This window comes from Populus euphratica, unplaced genomic scaffold, assembly GCF_000495115.2.
Source record: "Populus euphratica unplaced genomic scaffold, PopEup_1.0 scaffold1.1, whole genome shotgun sequence".
Classification (NCBI taxonomy): domain Eukaryota; kingdom Viridiplantae; phylum Streptophyta; class Magnoliopsida; order Malpighiales; family Salicaceae; genus Populus; species Populus euphratica.
The window spans coordinates 4978005-4999953 of NW_011499845.1; the positions used below are offsets into that span (position 1 = coordinate 4978005).

At 33.6% G+C, this 21949-nt stretch overlaps 2 protein-coding genes across 4 annotated transcripts; both read right to left on the reverse strand.

The window, feature by feature from the left end:
* Positions 1-314: 314 nt before the first annotated feature.
* Positions 315-3852, reverse strand: LOC105123469 (piriformospora indica-insensitive protein 2-like). Its single transcript, XM_011023083.1, has 2 exons — positions 3156-3852; positions 315-1754 (listed from the first exon to the last, which is right to left on the reverse strand). The coding sequence occupies exons 1-2, from the start codon at positions 3369-3371 to the stop codon at positions 531-533; spliced, it is 1440 nt and encodes a 479-aa protein (XP_011021385.1). The 5' UTR covers positions 3372-3852; the 3' UTR covers positions 315-530.
* Positions 3853-7362: 3510 nt separating this feature from the next.
* LOC105123477 (putative nuclear matrix constituent protein 1-like protein) lies at positions 7363-16026 on the reverse strand. Of its 3 annotated transcripts, none has more exons than XM_011023113.1 (9): positions 15476-16026; positions 14016-14225; positions 12860-13113; positions 12496-12766; positions 12333-12416; positions 9547-11345; positions 9235-9441; positions 7975-8185; positions 7363-7860 (listed from the first exon to the last, which is right to left on the reverse strand). In XM_011023113.1, exons 1-9 carry the CDS (start codon positions 15788-15790, stop codon positions 7645-7647), a joined length of 3567 nt encoding a protein of 1188 aa, XP_011021415.1. In that variant the 5' UTR covers positions 15791-16026; the 3' UTR covers positions 7363-7644. The 3 variants fall into 3 exon arrangements, with proteins under 3 accessions (XP_011021415.1, XP_011021406.1, XP_011021398.1); XM_011023104.1 differs by having other exon boundaries at positions 9235-9630; positions 9664-11345; positions 15476-16025; XM_011023096.1 differs by having other exon boundaries at positions 9235-11345; positions 15476-16025.
* Between the last annotated feature and the right edge of the window lie 5923 nt (positions 16027-21949).

The following is a 21949-nucleotide window of genomic DNA, read 5'->3' on the forward strand; positions in this document are numbered from 1 at the left end:
CCAAGTACATGTCCTGCGTTTTAGTTAATGTAAAGGCTGTCCATGCCCTAAAAAGGCCAGTGAGTAAAATACCAAAATCCCCAGATCCCGAATTAAGTTGCAAACATTCCATAGCTTTGAAAGGACAAACTGCTGCTGCTGGTTAAGTGAGATAGGGACAAGCAAAGATCGATATTAGAGGGACAGCATGTCTTGAATCTTGGAAGATTTAATAAACATAAAAATCGGGCGCTTCTCAAAGCTTCCTATGTAAATGGAAGTTATGTCTCGAATGGGAGACACGTTCATTAAAGTATATAGTAGCTAACCACATAAACTCAATCAACATCTTCATAAAATAAAATAAAATAACTCAATCAACATTTGGATACAAAAGAAAGATCTGTATACCAGGCAAAGCCATTAGCTCCACTTTAGGTGACAACTAGGTAAAAGATAAGCTGGTAAGGGGAAGAAAAAGAAAACTAATGTACTTTGGTTACATTTAAAAGGTCTACTTTCTAGGCTTTAGCATCATCACAAACTTGGGCCTATAGGAAACAATTCAACAGTTGAACCATCATAAATACCTGTACTAAATAAAACCTCCAAAACCCATCAATGACGTAGCTTGGGAATCCCAAAGAGGCCATTAAATAGGAATTCTGATTAAAATTGCCATCACCTAACTTGGAATTTGTGTTGGCTTCAACTAAGGAGACCTCTTGCTGGCATGGTTTCACCCCATATGGAGCATGGCCTGTTGACACTAACCCAACTGGGTAACACAGATTTGGATTATTCCAAGCCCCAAAACGCCTACCCATTTTCCCATAAAACCATCCAGAAAACTTGAGCTCTCCTGTCAGATTGTTTCCATCTAGGTAAAGTGCACTAACACATGGCAAAGTTGCTAGCTTTGGGGAGAGATTTCCTGTGAGCCTGTTGCCTCTAAGACCCAAAAATCTCAGCCTCTTCAATTCAGCAATGGACTCGGGAATCTCACCTGTCAAGCCCATATTGGAGAGCTCCAAGACCACCAAATTCTGTAGGCTATGCCACTCTAGGCCCTGAAGGTCTCCTCCAATCGGGTTGTTAGACAAGGCCATTTCTTCCAAAGAATACATCTCTTGCAGTGACTTGGTCAATCCACCAGAAAACCTGTTGTTTCTCAGGTCTAAAAGTGTCAAATTCTTCAGGTAACACATCACTGTTGGCAGGCTCCCTACAAGCTGATTGTTGCTCAAATCAAGTTTTAGAAGTGAATTGAGACCCCCAAGAGTCAAAGGCAGAGGCCCAGATAGTAAATTCCTACTTAAATCCAAGATTAATAGCTCATTTAACCCACCGAAATTATCTGGAATCCTCCCATAAAACCAGTTTGCAGCAAGGACTAGCCTCTTCAACTTGGTCAAGTTACCAACATTTCTTGGTAATTCACCAGTCAATCCATTTTCTAGTAGTACTAAAGACTGGAGCCTAATTAGGCTACCAAAGCTTGATGGAACTTTTCCAATGAGACCAGGGTTTGATCGAAACTCTAATGTTTCCAAGCTGGCTGCAAGTTTTTCCCAGTTCTTGCTAGGGATAATGATTGGATGTTCGTGGGGAGACACAAAGCAACTGAAGAAAGTTAGAGACTTTAGGTGCTTGAGCTCAAACAATTGTGGTCTAAACTCCACAATTGGAGCACAATCAAGATAATTGTCCAGAATGGGTCCAATGCTTAAAGCAGTGACATACCAAAGCCCATCAAATAGATCACAGGAGACTCCCTGTGAAAGAAAAAAAAATTGCATCACATTTTTTGGAGACTTTAAACTAAAAATGCACATGGTTAATACTGAATCCTATCCCAAAAATTCTGATAATGATGACAGGAGTGATAATTGCGCATCTCTCGTATTAAAAATCCCTACTTGTACATGAACGATCAACTTCTTGTGCAAGACAGTTCAGATGAGAAGGAAATGTAGCTTTTACAAAGGAGTGCCTTCAGGATCAGTGGCGGAGCCTCAATGGAAATTAAAAGGGTAATTGTTCCTTAATTTTTTAAAAATATTTTTTATATTAAAATTTTAATATAATAATTTAACAAGCTTTTTTTTTATTATTATTGTTTCTAGCTCTTTTTCTTCTACAATTTTTCTTTTTAAGTTCTAAATTATTAATTAGTTAAGTAAATAATATTTTATGCTTTATGCTTTATACTTCATGTTTTAGGTGAATTTCCTTTATTTTTTCTATTTATTTTACTGTATAATTTTAGTTTTATTCCTTAGTTTTATTGTATATATTGAGAAAGAATATCTTTAATAAAATTAATAATGAATTCATTATTAAATAATTCTAAAATATAAAAACTTGAAAAAAATAATTATAATATAATTTTTTTAAAAATATATTTTTAAATTAATTTTACTTGACATAAATTAGTACATAAATTTCAAATTAATTTCTATATATATAACAAATATCTATATAATATATAATATCAAGTATTTATAATTTTTTCTCTTATTTAAATTTTTTTAACTTTGTCACTGTTCAGGATCCATGATGTGAAATTATTCTCTAGTGTCACTAAATTGCAGTGTTCAGGATTTTAGCAAATGAAAACAGTACTCGAGCTTCCAGGTGGGATTTCCAGGGAAGATGGATCACTTGGTACATTGTCAATGAAAAATGTTAGTGAGAGATTGTTCTTTCACTTCAAATCTGGTCATAGAAATTCCACAAAAGTAAATTTGGATTACGAAAATTTCACCATTTATGGTCTTAGCTAGGACATGGCCATGAATCTATCTATAATCACACCGAACCATGCTGCTAAATCAAGGAGTGGGGTGGTGTTTCGCTTTGAGAACATGACCAAAAGTTAATCGGTAGCCCCTCAAACTACACTAGTGGACAATTTTACTTCTGCAGGCTTGCATAATAAAGGCACAACCTCATTCAGTATATCAGAAAAGAATAGTAAATGCGTCTAAAATGGCAATATTTTAATCTCATCTCTACATAGTTTTTTAATAAACTTCTGATGATCACGTACTGTAAAGGAAACAGAAAATCAGGTGGTGATCATTGGGACAATATACTGCGCAATGTAACAGTAAAGATTCTTGGGGTCATTCATAAAAAAAAAAGATACATGGGGTTAAAAGGTGTATATGTACCTGCACAGGAGTCCACCCACAAGGATCTGGATAGAGATCTGAGCCATTCCACCAATTACCTACAAAGCCTTGAATGGCAGAGTATAGAGCTGTTTTCTCACCTTCCTCCATTGGAACTGCATCATTATAATCTGCTTCCCCATAGCTCCAAAAACCTAAACTCATTATGCATAGGACCAAAATGACATGACTGTTTATGTTAAAAGTCTTCATCATGGGTAAAAAGAGAATTAAGCAGAAACAATAATATAAGACTGGCTGAGTTAGAACAGAACATTAACAGAAGACATTAGCAGAGACGAGAAACTTGGCCTGAACCCAGGTGAGCATTTTAAGATGGAAAAGAAAGAGAAACAGAAGAAAGAAAGGGAAGTAGAGGTGTTGAGGGGCATCGACATGGTACCCTCTTGATAGCCATTGACTTTTACACTCTATAGAAGTCACCAAGGTGAAAACCAAAGCAGGACAAATTAAGAAAACACTAAAGGGACCGAAACTTTGAGCATGCACTTGTTTTTTCTTCTGTTCATAGAAGTGGAAAGGTGAGTAATATAGTAGTGGAGCAAGACAGGAGAAGGATCCAAGCACAACTTTCAAAGCTGTGATGGCAGTAATAGTAATGACAATAATATAAAGGATCAGAACAGGAGTAACTAAAGGGGCCTTGAACAGTGTATTTCAGAAAGCGAAAGGGAAGATAGGTGACATCCTTTGTCCTTTGATATTCTTCCTGACCAGATTTAAGAGAAACCCAAATATAGCCCCTAATATCTTATCTCATTATCAATTGAGTCCCAGGTTTTTTATTTTTATTTATCTCATTAACAAATATAATCATTTGTTAATGTTATTTAAAAGATCTCATTTAATTTGCGCACTGCTGTTTAATGCCATTCAAGGCCTCATATATCATAAAGAGCTATTTTAGTGCGAAATGAGTTTTTTATATTTCCTTTTTTTATACAAAATAGTGAAGTAGAGCGAATATTTATTTATTATGATTCGATCGTAAAATTATCCTTCAAGATAGACAAAGGATTTTTTCTATGTCTTGAATGAAAACCCTTGATGATTACATGTGAATTGAAAGAGGATGTTTTAACTGTAACTCGCAACAAAAGAATTGAGGGGGGGGGGTCATATTGCTCGTATCGAGTACGTTCGAGACAGAACGGATAAGAGTAAAAGACTTGAGACTTCATGTATTTAAATGGAGGTTTATCCGTATATTTGAGTTAATTTCAATTAATAACAGTGCGAGGAACTATAATTATTTATCCTCATTGATTTTCCTACTAAAGAGGGTTAAATGGGGGTTGGTAGTTGGGGAATTTATGGTAGGGATAGGTGGCTAAAGAGAAGAGAATAAGTTAAGGCTTAGGGTTTTTGACAGCGCTGAGGTAGGGGGGGCCATTGATTGTTTTTGTACATGCAAAAACAAGAGATCCAGCATGCATATGCAGGACAAAGTTGGGTTTTATGACTAGCTTTTCTGTTCTTTCTTTTCGAGCTGCTGCGGTAACAGTCCTCTGCGGAGAGACATACGATTAAGGACAAGGGAGCGTTGATGTTATAAAAAGTGGGATAATAGGCTTGTAGACGGGTTAGTAGTCGAGGCTTTTTCCTTGGAGTAAATGCCTGCCTCTTTAGCTGCCCATCCTTGTTCTTTAATAGCTCCAGCTCTCTTCAAATAAACAAAAGCTTGCCCTTTTCACGTGGCATCCAGATTCATATCGGTGCAAGCCGTCGGTTTCATTTTCTTCTTCTGTTTGGAGCTCTGTTTGCACTTGTGTTTTGCGTTTTCATCTTCTTGGAGACATGGTAACAAATTATCATATCGTTTTATAGTTTGGCTACAAAGTTAATAAGAGATAGAATATAATCACTGTAAAAAAGGAGTTTTTTTAAAAAAAAAAAGAATGATGAGTATAATATTTTCATACCATCTTGAACGAGACTAGATTTCAGCATTTAATAAACTCTTCCAAGTACTTGTTCTAAAATTTGAAGTTTGAATCCAAGAAGAAATGAAGGAAAAAAGCATTCACCTTCACTGCCCGGCCAACTTCTTAGAATTAAAAAGCTATAGTTACCTTCGGAAAGCAGATGATTGGTAACACGCCATTGTAAATGACTAATAATGATTATTTATTTTGACTTATTTATCACAGTTTCTCCCACCTCTTTGCAAATCAACTAATTAATTAGCATCACTTGAGTTTGTGTCCTCGTAATGGTTGTGGGGGAAAAAAAGTTTCAACACCGGGTTTGACTTTTTATATACATACATATTATTTTTATTTATTTATTGAACTTACAAGATATGTAATAAATTCAGAAATTAATCATGATAGACATAAATTAACCCCAGCACCCCAGGTTATGAAAAAAAAAACTAATTGATTTGCAATTATGATTTTTAATTACTTGATGCACTGCAAGTCCCATCTTTAATATACAACTCTCAAGGAACCAACCTGAAACCACTAGTTTGCAGCCGCTAATAATAATTAATGGCACATATATGTTGGGATAAAAATAAAACAAAAAAAACAAACTATAAATGGTCCTGAAGATCACACCAAGTGTTCTTATTATTGAGCATTAACAAAAAAAAAAAATAACGAGAGATTAAAAAAACAAATGCATTTTGTCTACTCTACGATCAAGAAATGAAAGAGTTAGAGATGAAACTCAAAGACCCCAGGTCCACAAACACTCAAATTCGCAAGCAAGCCTCTTAATTTACAATAGAAGGTTTAATAATAATATACAGGTCCTAACAGGCAGTGGCTTAATTGTCTCCTCGAATGCTCTCTATTAATAATGTATATAATGATTGCAGAGGCTTTTAAAAAGAACTTATCTCGTTCTATTCATACCGAGAAAAACACTAGACAAGTGAGCTAATTATAATGTGAGATCAAGGGTGTCAAAATAACCATGCAATTTCTATTTGGCTCAAAACACACAGCACAGTAAATACTAATAACAAAGATAATGACGAGAATAGAGTGCTTGACAACATCATCAAAACGAAAGTGACAAGACGAGCCTCCTAACTGCTATAAGACTTGGAACTTATAGGGCAAGACATAAATCTAGTAGGGCCCATTTGGTGAATAAAGCTATAGAAACCATCCAGGTAATTCAGTTAAGGTGTTTCCTAGAGAACAAGAGATGCAGGGTGGAGGAAGCGATGACGAGAGAACACAAGGTCCAGAAACAACAGTAACTGCAACCGGAGCCTTGGCGGTGTGGTTGGAGCATGGACCACGGCATCTAGTTGGGGTTAGGAGGTGGGAGGTAAGAGGCATACCCCACTCTCTACTTGATTGTTTTGGCAGGCCTATTAACAGGTTGAAAGGTCCTTTTCTACACTGCCTTTTTAGTGGTTTCCTCTTTCTAGACAAAAAGTAAGCGAGCTCGGGGGTGAGAGATGAAGGCAAAAGTAACCTAGCTTTCACATTAAATTAAATGAAATAAATTACTGATATTAATCGCCATCACTTTAATCCATTATAGCAGTTCTAATCCGTCAGTGAAGGCTCAAGGCCTGTTGTATGGACTTTATAATTAAGCGAACTCGACCTGTGCAAGAAAACAGGAAAAGACGTCGACAATGAGCAACTGATAAACCCAAAAAAGATACGAATTGATTTGATTTCCCTGGGAGCAGAAGACGAGTTTCCATCAAAAAGGGAGTCCTCGCAAGGGGGTTACGTTTTCAGCTAGATTTCAACAATTACGAGAATTAGAATACCGAGCATCTGTTATGATTTAATTCGGTACAAGAATTTAATTTTCAGTTATTTAATTTTTCATGACTGTCTACTTATTTCTCCCTATCGAAAAGGGCAGTTACGAGGACACCATTTGCAAGCAGTGTCCTGATCACAAAGGCCACCAACGAATATCAAGTACACGACCCCAGGGCGGCCCCTACATCTGTGTTCTTGCAATCCGTGTTTTAGCATAAACGTCTTAAGAGACCTAACCATCCTCGAAATATCAAGGAAGAAAACCACCAATACGGTTCTTCACGTACAGGTTTCCATCAAATCGTGTCACAACATGCAACAAGCTTCCGCAATCTGGGTGAAGCTTTGCATAACCGAACAGCCACCGATAACCCCAGTTTTGTGTCCCAAGGAGCAATCTCGTGAGGAGCCCAGATCAACGAAGACACTGATTATTCCAGAACAAATAACGAGCCAGAGCATGAAATTAATTCACTGGACAGCTGTTGGACCAAAGAGAGCTCGAGGCACTTATTTCAGAAATACATGATAACACAATCTGGATGTTGCAAATTGAACCACCAAATTACTGCTAGGTGAAATCAACATGGACTTGCCATCTAGACGAAAGCCTTAAATTCCCAACAAATACGCAGGGAAAGGAGAAAGTGCATGAGGATTTTAACGAGTCTATGATTTCCAACTACATCACTATCTAGGCATTGATGATAAAGCGATAGAAACAAACACTATGTAGTGAAGAAGGTCCAGATCTTCTTTCCTATTGAAACTTCACCCGGATGCTGCAACTCATCTTCATCATAGTCATCTTCATCCTCATGAACTGTGCTGCCATTTTCGGCTTCATCCTCAAAATCTGGTATGCCATTTACTTCCTCACTCAACTCTGTAATTCCAACCGATTTTGCTGCCTCAGCTTGGTCATCAACGTCTGTAGTTTGGAACTGCAATACAATAATTGAAAAAAAAAAAAAGCAATTACTGCAGCTGCAGGAAAGAATATTTAAATAAGAATCCTAACCAAACTAGCCAGCTTCACAAGAGCAGTAGGATATTACCCTGACCACCTTGTCCTGTGATAACTCCACACTTTTTAGTGTAGTAACCTGCACCAAGCTGGTAGATTTGTTGTTCTCACTAGTGACTCCAAGTGACAGCCCAGAAGCAGTTTCTGGGTTTCGAATCGGTTCCACAGCAGCAGCACCATCAGCTGTTTTCTCACCCTTCATCAAGTCAGATGATGCTTGGGTGGCTGCAGTCAAGCCTGCACTGCTCACAGTTGAAATAAAATCTTTAGAACTAGCAGCAGTATTATTCTTCCTTGCTGCTGCATTTCTTATAAATATAACACATGTTATTCCTATGTAGGATAAATCGCACAAAAATGCAATAATCAATATCACTTAATGTTATTCATTATAATATGCAAATAGTTCTCTAAAGAAATAATAAATAATGTGCAAATGCTAATATTGACCATCTTCCATAAGAAAGGATGTATTTATATTTCAGATAAGCAACCCTATCTGTTCAAAGAAACCCCAAATTGACACCTGGATCACTTTCAATTTTACAGTAAAAATAATGAAGTGTTTAATAACATTCCCAATGCCTTTCAATATAAGAAAAGAAAAATGCACCTTAATGCATTAGCAAACTTGGCTACTCCAATTTTGTAAAATTCATTGATCTTTTAAGCACAAAAAGATAAACCGCATCTGAACAAGAAATGAACTGGTGATCGAGAAATAGCATATGCAGCTGCAAATATTCCTACCAATATAGAATGTAATGTACCGTTCCTTTTATTCAGAAATGAACTTGTATGGATTATTTGCACCAAAACAGAATTTCATGATAAAATGGGATGGATTGCAACTCTCAGATAATACACAAGCAAATCATTTTTTACATATCTGACACATGAACTGGTGGCATTTCAGAATGAACTTACCCAGGGGGTAATCTTTCTCCTCATGGGCAGAATTTAACAAGGGCAGGCAGTTAAAAACTTCAAACCCAAAAACACGATGATAAATAACTTGACAATTTTCACTCAAAAATAAATCAGACAGCCATCTCAAATACAGTTCTAATTTCTCAAACACAGAAGATTTGACAGCACAGTAGTTAATTGCTTGGCTTTTTAAAATTTTGATATTTGAAAACCAAATGAAATGATTGACCAAGTGAAATTATATATAAAACAAACATCCACATTCTCTCACTAAAACTCCCAAAATGCACTCATCGCACCACATTTAAAGCTATTAAATTGCTGTCATTACATTACATAAATTCTCGCACAAAAAACTTACATCTTGTGGCGTCGAAGATTGTATCGTTTTTGCCCTGGAGTAGGCTCTTCTGGAGCCACTATTTGTTGCCTCTTCCTGCGCCCACCAGTAGTGACACTCTCAGAGTGTCCTTCGCTGTCGCCGGCATCCTGCTCTCTTTCTGTAGGTAGACGTTGCCGCTTTCTTGCAACGTCTGATTTCTTAGTAACATTTATACCCTGATCATCACTGTTACGAGAAATATCATTAGGCTGAATACTTGAATTATATTCAGTTTCTTTGAGGCTTTCCCCAAGAAACAACTTTGCATCCTCAACCACTGCCTTTACTGACCTTGTTCTGCCTAGTCCAGCCTTCTGTCTCCTCCCAGGTTTATGCCTTCTGTTTTTCAGCTCTGAGAGCTCAGAATCTTCTGGCAGGTCCTGTGTCTTACTATCCATATAGCTTTGATCATCAACAGACACAGAATACCCACCACCTGCATCTCTTTTTATTCCATCAGATTGGGGATGCTGAATGTCAACAGTATCATCTGCAGTACCAAAGGACACTTGTGCTTGATCTACAGGAATAGAACTGAATGTGATAGCTTTTTGCACAGCAAATCCCTCAACTCTTTCTTCCATATCAGCACGCACAGGTGATGAAGGGAACCCTCCCTCAAATGCTGGAGCAGAAACATGCTGAATCTTTCTAGTAGGAGAAATGCTGAAAATCTTTGAGGTGCATTTACGGAGCCATGACATGCGTCCCTGAGAGTTGGATCCCAAATCTTCACTGAGGGGTCTCTTGATATTCAGAATATCAGAAGCATCTCCACCACCTTCATTATTCCTGAAAAATTCATCAGATATTTTTGGTGAAGGAAGGGTCTCTCTTTCTTCCATCTCTGGTGGCTGGAGATCAGAAAGTACAAACTCCCTAGTAACATCTCCACAATTCGTGCAACTCTTGTGCTTGTCAACAAATGAAAGAAAGTAGTTTCTTTCTCTGATAACCTGCTCTCTTTGTTTCCGAAGCTTATTGCTAAGCATCCCAAGCTCATCAATGTCCTTCTTAATTCCATATTGTTGTTCTTCTAGCTTCTCCTTGTTTTTTACAACTTCTTGTCTTTCCTTGTCCAATGCACGTCTTTCAGACTCTATTTCTTCCATTTCCCTGCATGCAACTTCTTTTAAGTTGTTAATGGTGTTAAGTTCTCTCTCCTTCAGCACCTCAAACGCCCTTTCCCTTCCTCGCAGTGCTTTCTCCATTTCTTCCCGCCTATTTATTAAGCCAGTCTCAAAATTACATCTCTCTGATTCAAAGTCTTGAACCATTTGAATGTGCACATTTTCAGCCTTTTCAGATAAAACCAATTGTTCATGCCTCTTTCTGGCTTCAAACGATTCTTTCTCTAGTCTTATAGCCTCCAACTCTCTCTGAGCATACTCCTGCATGTCATTTTCCTCTTTTTTCAGCCTTTCCCCTCCAGCATACTTCATCTTTTCTAATCTATCTCTCTCTTCAACAATGTCCTTCTGCTCCTTGTTAATTTGAGCTCTTTTCTCTTCCAGCACTTCCATCTCCTTCTCAGACTTCTCCCTTTCCTGTTCCAACTCTTCAGCTTCTTTCAAAAGAAACTCTGCCTGGCACCGGCACTTCTCTAGTTCCTGTTTCAGTTCAGCCTGCAAGTGAAGGTATTCTAACCTCTCGTTATTAGTTATTTTAATACTTTCACTCTCTTCCCCAATCTGCAACTCCTGCTGAGCAATCTCGGCCCTCAGCTTCTCGCAGTCATCCTCAAGGAGTTGCACACTTACTTCATCAGAAAGCAATTGCTTCTTCTGCAGCTCCAACTGTTTCTGCTCAGCCTTCATAGACTTATCTTTCTCCTTTACAACCTTCAATTTTGCATCAAGGTCCTTCTCTTTATCCTTCATCCTATCCGACTTCCTATCCAAAGCTAGCTCTCGCTTTCCCAACTTTTCTTCTCTGTGAAAGATTTCTGTTTCCAGCAGCCTCACTCCATCAGCCTTGCTTCTCAATTCTTCTTCAAGATTCTTCTTTTTCTCTGTCAATTCCAAGTCAGCCTCCTGAATTTTAGCATCAAGAATGATCCTATGCTCATCAAGGAGCTCTTGGACTTCCACCTGTAGAAAATCCCAGAAAAATAAATTATCAGCTAACATTTCATTTAACTAAAATCATATCAATAATGTTGCTTAAAGGACAAAACCCCGCCAAAAGATGTCTGCTAGCTATTTAAAATAACATTAATTAATAAAATAATCATGCAGTGATACATGGGGCTTGAGTACCTTTCCATCAAAGATATTTAAACATATGTATAGAAAGAGTACTCAAGAAAGAATCTAGTACTTGAAATTATAATTGTAACTAAAAACTCTACTCATTTCTCACTGCAGGAAAAAGGTTGCAACTTGTATTGTAAAAAGTGTCAAGTGGTAACTATTTTGGGATTTCACGCACAATTCAAACACAGATTTCTTACCTGACTATTTTTATTGTTCATGATTAGGACCAGACCTTAAGGATTTAAGTTTCCAGTATTTTAATTGTAACAGTTCACATGAATGAAAACACGAGTAAAAATCCAATGTTGAGGAGTCTTCACAAGAAACAAATGATGGAGACCTCTCTTTGAATCTTTTCCCCACATAACATGATTAAATTTCATTGATTTAAGAAAAGCACCATAATCTATAAACAAGTGTAGTGTGCATACTTGAAGTTCAAAGATAAAGAAACAACTAACTCTAGATGTACAAAGTACAAAAACAACTGAATGCGATACACAAAGTCTAACTTCTAAAACAGTCATACAATTTCCCTATCAAATAAAAGGTTCACATCTTCAAGTTCGCAAAAGAACATCTCGCATGCAAAAGAAATCTCAAGACTCCATTGATTGAAAGTTGGTGCTTACTATTTTCACTTTAAGGAAAAAGAACGGGTAGGAGCTTGACACTGATCTAATTTAGAAGATATAGTTCATTGCTCAAACTCAGAAAAACAAGATGCCTTTTCTTGGTTCTCATAATACCTGCTTAAAAGGCATTGGATTCTCTGTATATCCTATCTTACTCAACAGTTATAAATCAGGTTTTGCAACTCACTCTTTCTCTAGCACTGAGCTTGTCTTCCAAAGCAAGCAATTCCTTCTCTTTAATCTCTAGGGTGCTTCTCAGAGAATCAGCTTCCTGGAACAAATAATAGAATATACAAATTATGGAGAAATTCATTGGCAATCAACTTATATAAAAAGTTGTTAAGAATCACCTTCTCTTTTGTAATCAAGCCCAACAGCCGATTATTTACATCAACTTCCCTCTCCTTCAACTTAGCAAATGATATATCAATCTTCTTTTCTGCCTCTTCAAGATCCCTCTCCTTCTTCTTAAGAACCCTCTCATCTTCACTTGTCTTTTCCTCTCTCTGGTTAAGGGTCCTCCGGAGCTCACATAAGCTCTCTTCCCTCTGACGTAGTTTCTTCTCCCATTCTTGCAAGTCTTCTCTTTGTTTATAGAAAGTTGCCTTGTGTGCTTCTCGTCTAAAGAAAATCGATGAGATAAGCACTAAAAGTCACATATCATCCTTAATATATACAAAAGAGAGAAGTGAAGTGAAGTGCAGTATAGAATACTCTGTATTAAAGGAGAGGCGCTCCCTCTGAAGCAAGTTTTCACGAGCTTCTAACTGATCTAATTTCATATCCAGCTCTGAGCTTTTCACATTAACTCCAGCAAGCTTGGATTCAGCAGCACGCATCTTTTCTTCTACCTCCAGAGATTTCTCCTCATTTCCAGCAGCCAAAGCTTTTGCATCAGCCAACTTTGAGTCAGAAACTTTCTTGATTAGAACATGCTCCTCTTGCAAGTCGTGCAAAGCCTTTTCAAGCTGTAATAAATAGAGGTGTAATCAATGAGTATCAACAAAAAAAATTCCATAAAGAGATCCGATAAAAACTGAAGTGACTAGAAAGTTTACAGTGAGGAACCATACCAGATACCAAGAAATATTCCAAAAAAAATTCATCATAACCAAACAAGTTTAAAGATTGCCCATGCCTCTTTTAACATTATATTTAACTCATCACGGAAAAAAAGATAAATGATACAGAAGCAATGCTTGTGTGACTTTCAGCCATTTGATTTAAGGTTCTCTTGGATATCAGTGGTGCATAACCACCAGATTCAATAGTAATTGAAGAGACAGATTGCAAAGTTACCGGCTTTAACTATATTTTCTGACAACTACAGCACACTATTGCTGCGCATAGCAAAGGTCTATTGGATCACATGTATGAATCCAAAAGACATTCAAGCACCAAAAGAATGAATAGTAGGCTACATCAGTAAGGAAAAAACAATATGACAAGCAAAAACCATGAGGTTACTTCAAAAAAAAGATATGTAATTTTTATGCAAACAAGTGGTATCTTTTCGATAAAAAACTTCAAAAAAAGTGAATGAAAAAGGAGATGCCTGTGAATCAAATATATTAATCCATGTTTAAAACCTATGAATAGGCCCATGAACATGAGCGCGCAGCATATGCAAAATCAGGTTGCTTCTAACTACCAACATGGACCATTAAGACATAGCAATGGTGTACAAAATTTCCCTCCCTTCCACATATCTTGCTCCATAACTTTTGCATGACCCCAACAGATTATAAATTTATTAGCATTTTTCATTCAATTTTCATCTTCTCTCAGCAAGTCAAACAGAGCATAAAAAGAAGTAAACAGTATATTGATATGAAGATTCAAACGAGACCAATGGCAAGAAACAACATACTTCACCCACGCACTGCTTCTCAACACTCAATGCTTTTGTTAAGTTTTCCTGTCGTTTCTCAACTTCAGATAAAGCAATTAAGTGCGCTGCCTGTTCACGTTTGAGAATTTCTTCAGTTTCTGCCCATGCTTGCCTTAGTTCTTCATACTTTGAAGTCCACTCTTTTTTCTCAATAAGGAGGAGGCCCATGTTATATTGATAATCAAAAAGCTGCGCCACAAAAAATGTAAGGAAAGAAAATCAAAATAATGGTACACCTTTCTTAAATTTAGATTCTGGATTTTTCACCAGTAATTTTGTAATATATGATAGGAAAGAAAAAAGAATTGCATACCATAAGAAATTAAAAATTAAAACTTTTCAAACAAATTTAGTTACAGTTGCTCCATTTTATTTCCTTTAAAGTATTGTAGTAATCCAAAAGAGGGATTGAGAATACATTGGCATCTTTGTCAGAATAATGAAAACAGAAAATGTGAAAGTTCAGCGAAGTATTTCAAAAGGTGGAAGAACGAGCAGGAAAATCTTCACCAATCACCAAGGGTGTGCACTGGTGCAAAACCAGTGACTCAGTTAGCCCAATAGTGATCTTTAAATCGCATTTATATTCTTTGCAGTCCAGATATATATATTCACCCATCTTCAAATTCCTTGTCATTCTATACAACATACAAAAAGCAAGAAAAACCAACTTCAAATTACAAATGGTGGTAAAACCTAGCAAATGGCAAAATTAAAATGGAGGCCTTTTGAAGTACTAGATGAGATGCAGACAACAAAAAATAGAGGTAAAAAAAAGTTGAAGACTCGGACCTATAGACTAAAACTAATTGACATCAAAGGCACCATACCACATTGGACCACTGTTAAACTAATGTACTGGTTCGGCTTATATATACAGAGTTTACGATAAATAAAAAGGCCCCCCTCTTATAACACCTAATAGAATCTTAGGTCTAGCAAACTTAATTAATTGCTAGTTCAGTATCCTAAGAATTATAAGGATTGCTAAAATAAGCATAAAAAGTGTGCATTACAAGCATCGGATTTAAATGACTCTATTTTTAACACTTGATTTATGGACATTTACACTAGTAAAAGTGGTGAACTCGGACTTTTTCATGTGCCTATTTCATTCCAGCCTTTAGAGCAGTAATGGAACATTCTCGGATTTAATGAAGCGGGTAATACTTTAGAGAACATCACAAAAACATTATAATGCAAATTTATTCAAATTCAGTGGTGAATTTGAATTCAAAACAAAGCACAAATAATTAGTCCCGCGATAAAATTACAATAAAAACATATTAAAAGCAGTTTGTCAAACCCTAAAAACCCTACCTGTAATCAATTTAATCCTATAGAAAAATTCTTCCAAACAAAACCAAAAAAAATAAAATTAAAAAGAATCCCCAAATTCCCAAAAAAATAAAACCCACAAACAGAAAACCATGACTAACCTCCTTTTCAAGCCTCGATGCCTTCTCTAAAAGCGCCTCACGGTCCCTTCTCTCCATAGCAGCCTCATCCAACAAACCCACCTCTCTAAACCTCCTCCAAGCCTCCACATCTTCCGTATCCAGCTCTCCTGCATTCCCACTCAGCGATCCCACCGGCGGTGGAGGCGGGAGCGCCCCGTCAATTAACGCCACCGCCTTGCCCTTTGCCCCAATTCCAGTGCTAGTGGCCCCCGCATTGGCCCCGCCACTTCTGTGCATCTCACTCCGAGGAGTTAGCGTGATTGCCGGCGACGGCCTCCTCTGTGGCGTAAACATCGAAAAGCTTGATTGCTAAACCCCAAAAAAAGAAGAAATTGGACCCAAGAAAGACGGGCCAAATTATGGTTTTTCTCCGTCTGAAGAAGAGTTAACGGATTCGAACTGGAAATGAGATCGTTAACGGAGTTGGGGGAACGGAAAACCTTCTTCTTGAAATTTGGTTTTTTTTTTTTTTTCTGGGTTTAATTTTCATAGACGAGAAGAGAATGTTAAGGGCGAAGTACACTCGCTTTCGTTGATAATATTATTTTCTGCTCTTCTTCTGTCGGGCTTTTTGTATTGACAGTTTTGCCCTCGTAGTTTCTGGCGTGCTGCGTTTTTCAGGAAAGTGCAGTGGCGTTAACATTTGTTTTGCGGTACAAAATTATTTTTGAAAAAAAACAATATATATGTATATGGTAATATTAAAATAAATTTAAAAAATAAAAAATATATTATTTTAATATATTTAAAAATAAAAATAACACTTTTAAAATTAACTATTATAACAAATGGAAATTACACTCGTCCTAACCGTTTGGAGCGGAGCGTGGTGTGCGGGGTCCTCTTTGTTTCTATGATCCTACCATCAACATCATGCCCCCAAATTATGCTGTTTTAATCGCCAGTTGCTACTGCGCTAATTCACAGTCCTTCTTGGTGTCAGTGTCCGCTTTTTTATTTATTAGCTATTTGTTTCGCGGCGTCTTGAAATATTTTTTCAAAAAAAAGTATAGATATATATATATACACACACAAGATTTTTTAGTATTTTTTATATAAAAAATATAAATATAAATTAAAAAATTCATACATGTTAAATAAATCAAAAACTATATATATAAATAACAAATAAAGCATTTGATGATGATTAAAAATAAAACTAAAAAAAATCAAGAGACATGTGTAAATTAATATATTTAATTTCATAATATGAATAATTTAATTGACTGTGTTTAATAAATTTATTTATTAAAATAAATATTTTTATTCAATTAAATAATAATATAAATAAGCACATGTGAAATTAATTGAATAAAATAAAATAAAAAATAATTATTATACAATCATGCAAATATTAGAAATATTATTCTAAAAATAAATATCTTTTATTTTTAAAAATAAAATTCATCTACATGAAACATAAAAAAATTCATGCATGAATCACAGTAATATCTTTAGAAATTAAATACATATAGGATATTTTAAAAAAGGTAACGACATAATATATAATTAAAAAAACCATGGTGACACAAGAAAAATTATTTGAGATAATATGATAGATATGTAACCTAGATAATAAAAGGTTAGTTAACTTTGATTAACATACAAAACTCGCAGCTCAGGTAATAAGACTGGAACAACAAGATAGAAAAAAACAAGAAAAAAAATCATAAAGTCAATATTTTCTAAAAAGATATATATATATATATATAACACATGTTAATTTTTAAACATGTGATCTGGATCATTGGAATGGAAGCACTATACATTAAAAAAAAAAACTAAAAAGCTTAATCCCCGGCAGATAAAGTGTTGAATGATGAAATCTGAAAAAAAAATCAAATACAAAAAAAATGATATAAAATAAAACATGGTAATTAAAAGAGTGAGGGAGAAAATCAAAATAAAAAATAAATTAAAGAGCAAGGACAAAAAATTTGATCCAAGGGTTAAATTGAAAAGAAAAATAATTTTAACAAGTAAAAGATAAATAAAAAGAATAATGACCAAGCCACCAAAACTTCGATTGAATGATGAAATTGATACTTAACAAAACTTTTATAAGAGGACTAAGGACAAAAACTAGAGATTAAAACAAATAAGGACCAAACTAAAAATAAATAAATGAGAAATTGTAATATATGGACTAGATTAAAAACAAACAAAACTTTTATAAAAGGATCGTCAACAAAAAATAAAAATAAAAATAATAAGAAAAATGATCAACTTGCACTTTTTGGTGGATGAGAAAGAAAATAACAAGGAAAAAAAATGATCATTGAAGACAAGTCATTTGTCTCTTGTCATCGCGTGCTATATTATTTGAAAAAAAATATTGTCACACCTCTATTATTGTTGTGAAAAGCAACATTTTATTATTAGACATCGCAGCATACATTATCAAAGGACATAGACAACATCCATCTATTGGCACAAGCATGTCACACATCACTAACTTTTTCTTTTTTAAAATGAATAATGTATATTACTAAAAGACCAAGATGCATTTCAGCGTATCCATCACACATCACTAACTTTTTTAAAATGAATAATGTATATTAGTAAAAGACCAAGATGCATTTCAGCGTATCCAAAAATAACAAACAAGATCATATATAATGATAAAAATGTCCTCATAGTGGAGTTTTATAATTATTTAATTATAACAATACTTAAGTCTTTTTATTGTTCATTTAAAAATAAATGACCATGAATCCTTAATATAAGTTCATTTTTTTGCATAAAAGGTTATTTTGATAATTATATTTTTTAAAAAAGTACATTCGTGCCTCCCAATAAATGTTTAAAAGATGAACCGTGTGCTTGTGAAAGGGCCACAATACCCTACAACTAGGCTTTATTTTCATGTGGACAAGACAAGATGGAAAAAAATGGTTTAGGGTTTACTAGATAAGTGACTTGTGTTTTGCTGCAGGACAGGCTAAATTTTCTACAATGTGAAAAAACTATACTGAAACGTTGTCAATATATTTTAAATAAGGGGGAAATCCATGACTTGACATTATTATATAAAAAAAAATCATTGTCAATCTTAAAAAATCCAAACATACAAGGATAAAATAAATAAAAAAAAAACAAATCTACAAAAACAAAACATTTGTAAATTTAGGTGAGATCGTGAAAACTTATGAACCGGATTATACAAACAAGATTATCAAATATAAAACATCGAGTATAGTTTTTTTTAAAAATTGAGAATAATTGACTTTTGTGTAAAATGATAAGAAAAAAAACACATGGGTTAACCTATAACTTAATCAACCTGTTGTAAACTTGGTTAAAAACGGGTCACAAATCATTGACTACTATCCTTTAATTCATTTTTTCAAAATCATGCCATTCCTACCTTTTTTATAAAATAAAAAATTTAATTTGGCATGGGTTAAATCGGGTCAACTCTGATACTTGTCCCCAATTATCTTTGAAAAAATACGAAAACAATCTAAATTTTTGAATTAAATGAAAGATTTGAAAAGAAATATCAAAAGAATAAAAGAATCCAAAACAAAATATAAAAACTAAGAGAATAAAGACCAAATATGAAAAAATAAAAAACAAGAATCATGAATCTAATAATGAAATTAAAAACAAATAAAAAATTGATAAAAAGAGTTAAGGATTAAAATCTAAAATCAGAATAACGAGGGCTTAACCTTTAATATTATTAAACTCTGAATTAAGGGGTAAAATTAAAAAAAAAAACAAAAGAATCCAAAATAAAAAAAATCAAGAGAACAATTATCAAATTTGAAATAATACAAACAAACAAAAGAATCCAAAATAAAAAAAATAAAGAGAACAATTATCAAATTTGAAATAATAATAAAAAAACCAATATTATGAAACTAATTATGAAATTATAAACAAATTAAGATTTGATAAAAGGAACAGGAATCAAAAGATTGAGAACCTAATCTTAAATATTATCAAATTTTAAAGTGAATAGTAGAATTCAAAATACTTATTGAAATTTGTTATGGGTCAGTCGAGATTAAAAGTTGTCATTCCATTAATTTTTTTCTTTTAATTATTGTTCCTTTTCTTTTGATTATCTTTATTTCTTCTGGATTACTTTTATCTTTTAATTTCATCCATTTCAATATAGATTATTTTTTTTTTATATTAAATATAACACTTATTCTTTTGATTATATTTTTTATCATTTTCTTGGTTTGTTCTTGTTTTCAATTTTGTCCCTCGATATTTTATTTATTTTATCCCAACTTGGTCCTTGTTTTTTTTATTAATTATCTTGATTTGTTGTTTTTTAAAAAATTGTTCCTTGACATTTATTTCATTTCTTTTTATCCATTTTTGGTCTATGTTCTTTTAATTGTTATTTTTTCATTCTTTCTTATCTTATAAGGTTATCTTGTGTAACGAGCTAGTTAAGTTAAATCAGGTTGTTTCATGTCTTTTTAATGTTTTTTCAAGGTTTTTTTTTTAATTTCATCATTCAATGTTAGGCTATTAGATTTTGAGCTTTCTATTTTTGTATTGTTTTCCTTTCCAAATGGTTATCCCAGATCACGAGTTAATCAAGTTAATTAGGGATAACTCGAGTTTTTTAAAATATTTTTTTATTTAACTTTGATCTTTTTTTATATTATTTAAAAAAAAAAAATCCCACTTTCATGTCGTAGGTGGCTGGTTGGTATAGTGAACTCTAGTTGACTCGGGGTTTTTCCTTCAATATTTTATTTTATTTCAATTTCATCATTTGTGATTATGTTACTGGGCCTTTAACTTTGTGTTTCTTTTTGCTTTCCATTATACGAGGTATCTTTTTTTTTGTGACAGGACAGAGAAAGGATTTTCATATTCTGGTGAAGAAAAAGAAAGTCATCTTTGATGGTGATTTTAGCCATAAAAAATATTTATTTTTGTGTTGATGAGTTCCATATCATGATAGGAGTTTGAACTATGTGTTTTTTTCATTCTCCTTGCATGAAGAGGTAAATCTATTTGCATGAATAATTTTGCTTAGATTAATTTTGGCTTATTGATCCATTTGTTGAGGTTTTATGATTCTTGACAAGCTTATCAAGATGTTTGAAGTGTTTTTAACGATATCTTAGATTAAAAAATGGGTTGAAAAACATGTCATTTACTATCTTTATTAAAAAAACAATAGGACAGAAAACAAGTCATCTTCCATGTTGAGAAAAAAAAAAGACAAGCCTGGGTGCTCGGGTTGAACTATTTTTTTTTAACGGATAAGTCTTTACGACTAGTTTTCTTGTTTTGCAATTATATACTTAGTTAAAAAAAAAGATAAAATAAATATTTAAACTCAATTGAGTCAATTATCCACCTAACACATTTAGTGGGTTTATTCACAATATCTAGGTTATTATTTGCTTTTTTGAAAATGCTTTATTTATTCCTCAATTTAAAAAAATACAAATTTAATATTTAATATGGATGGCCTATTCTTTTTATTTTACTAAAATATAAGAGAATGCAATTTCACACCTTATTGTTAATTATCCATCTTTGCTATCTTGACTATATATATGCCTATTATGATTTTTTTTTGTGCTTTAAAAAGTATGTTGTTTCAAACGTAAAAATATCATGTTCTTTATTGTTGTAATTGAATAAAAAAACCTATAAAATAAAAAAATTATTGAATCCAATGATATACATGATTTTTGTTGCGAGTTTATTTGGTTGATTAGAGTTTATTTTTTTAATCAAATGTTATTTTTTACAGATTTTATTTTTTAACATTGAATTCTTTAGATTAAGATTATTCTTGTGATTTTCACTTGTTAGCTCAGGTTAATTCAAGTAGATCAAATGTTTTTCTATCTTAATATTAGATTATAATATTGTTCAATTCAATGTTAGAATCAATTTTTTCTATAAGATATATTATTAATGCTTAGATTTTTTTAGCTCTTTTTTTTTATAATAAGTCGTGATGCAGCACAAATCAATAAGTTTGTTAACATAAAAATTAAAAGGGAGGCTTTTTATTGTGCCCCTTTTCACATGATACTACTAGTTCAATTTTTTATTATTTCTCCTTTATTTTTTAATTTTAATTTTATTATTTAATATGATTAATTGAGAATTGAGTTTTATAATTTTTTTCAATCTATTTTTTACATGATCATCCCATATTCATGACCCAAATTATAGGTCTAACAAGTTAATTCGGTTGACTCAAGTTTTTTATCTTTTCCTGATTGATTTTCTTCAAGTTTCATCATTCAAGAGTAAATTAATTAAGAATTAAATTTCGTGACTTATTTTGATTTGTTTTTTATGAGGTTACTTTTATCTTATTACTCAGATTACAAATTTGTCGGATTAACCTAATAAATTTAATTTATTTTTTTAATTTAATATTTTAAAATTGAGTTGATTGAATTTAAATTTCATAATGTTTCAATTTGGTTTTTTTCAAGGTCATCTTAGTTTTAT

Coding starts and splice junctions, on each gene's coding strand:
- LOC105123469 (XM_011023083.1), bottom strand. CDS start 3,371: ATGATGAAGACTTTTAACATAAACAGTCATGTCATTTTGGTCCTATGC. Junction 1,755..3,155: donor GTGGGTGGACTCCTGTGCAG/GTACATATACAC, acceptor TTTCTTTCACAG/GGAGTCTCCTGTGATCTATT.
- LOC105123477 (XM_011023096.1), bottom strand. CDS start 15,790: ATGTTTACGCCACAGAGGAGGCCGTCGCCGGCAATCACGCTAACTCCT. Junction 12,767..12,859: donor CGCCTCTCCTTTAATACAGA/GTATTCTATACT, acceptor GATTTTCTTTAG/ACGAGAAGCACACAAGGCAA. Junction 8,186..9,234: donor AATCTTCGACGCCACAAGAT/GTAAGTTTTTTG, acceptor AACTGTGAGCAG/TGCAGGCTTGACTGCAGCCA.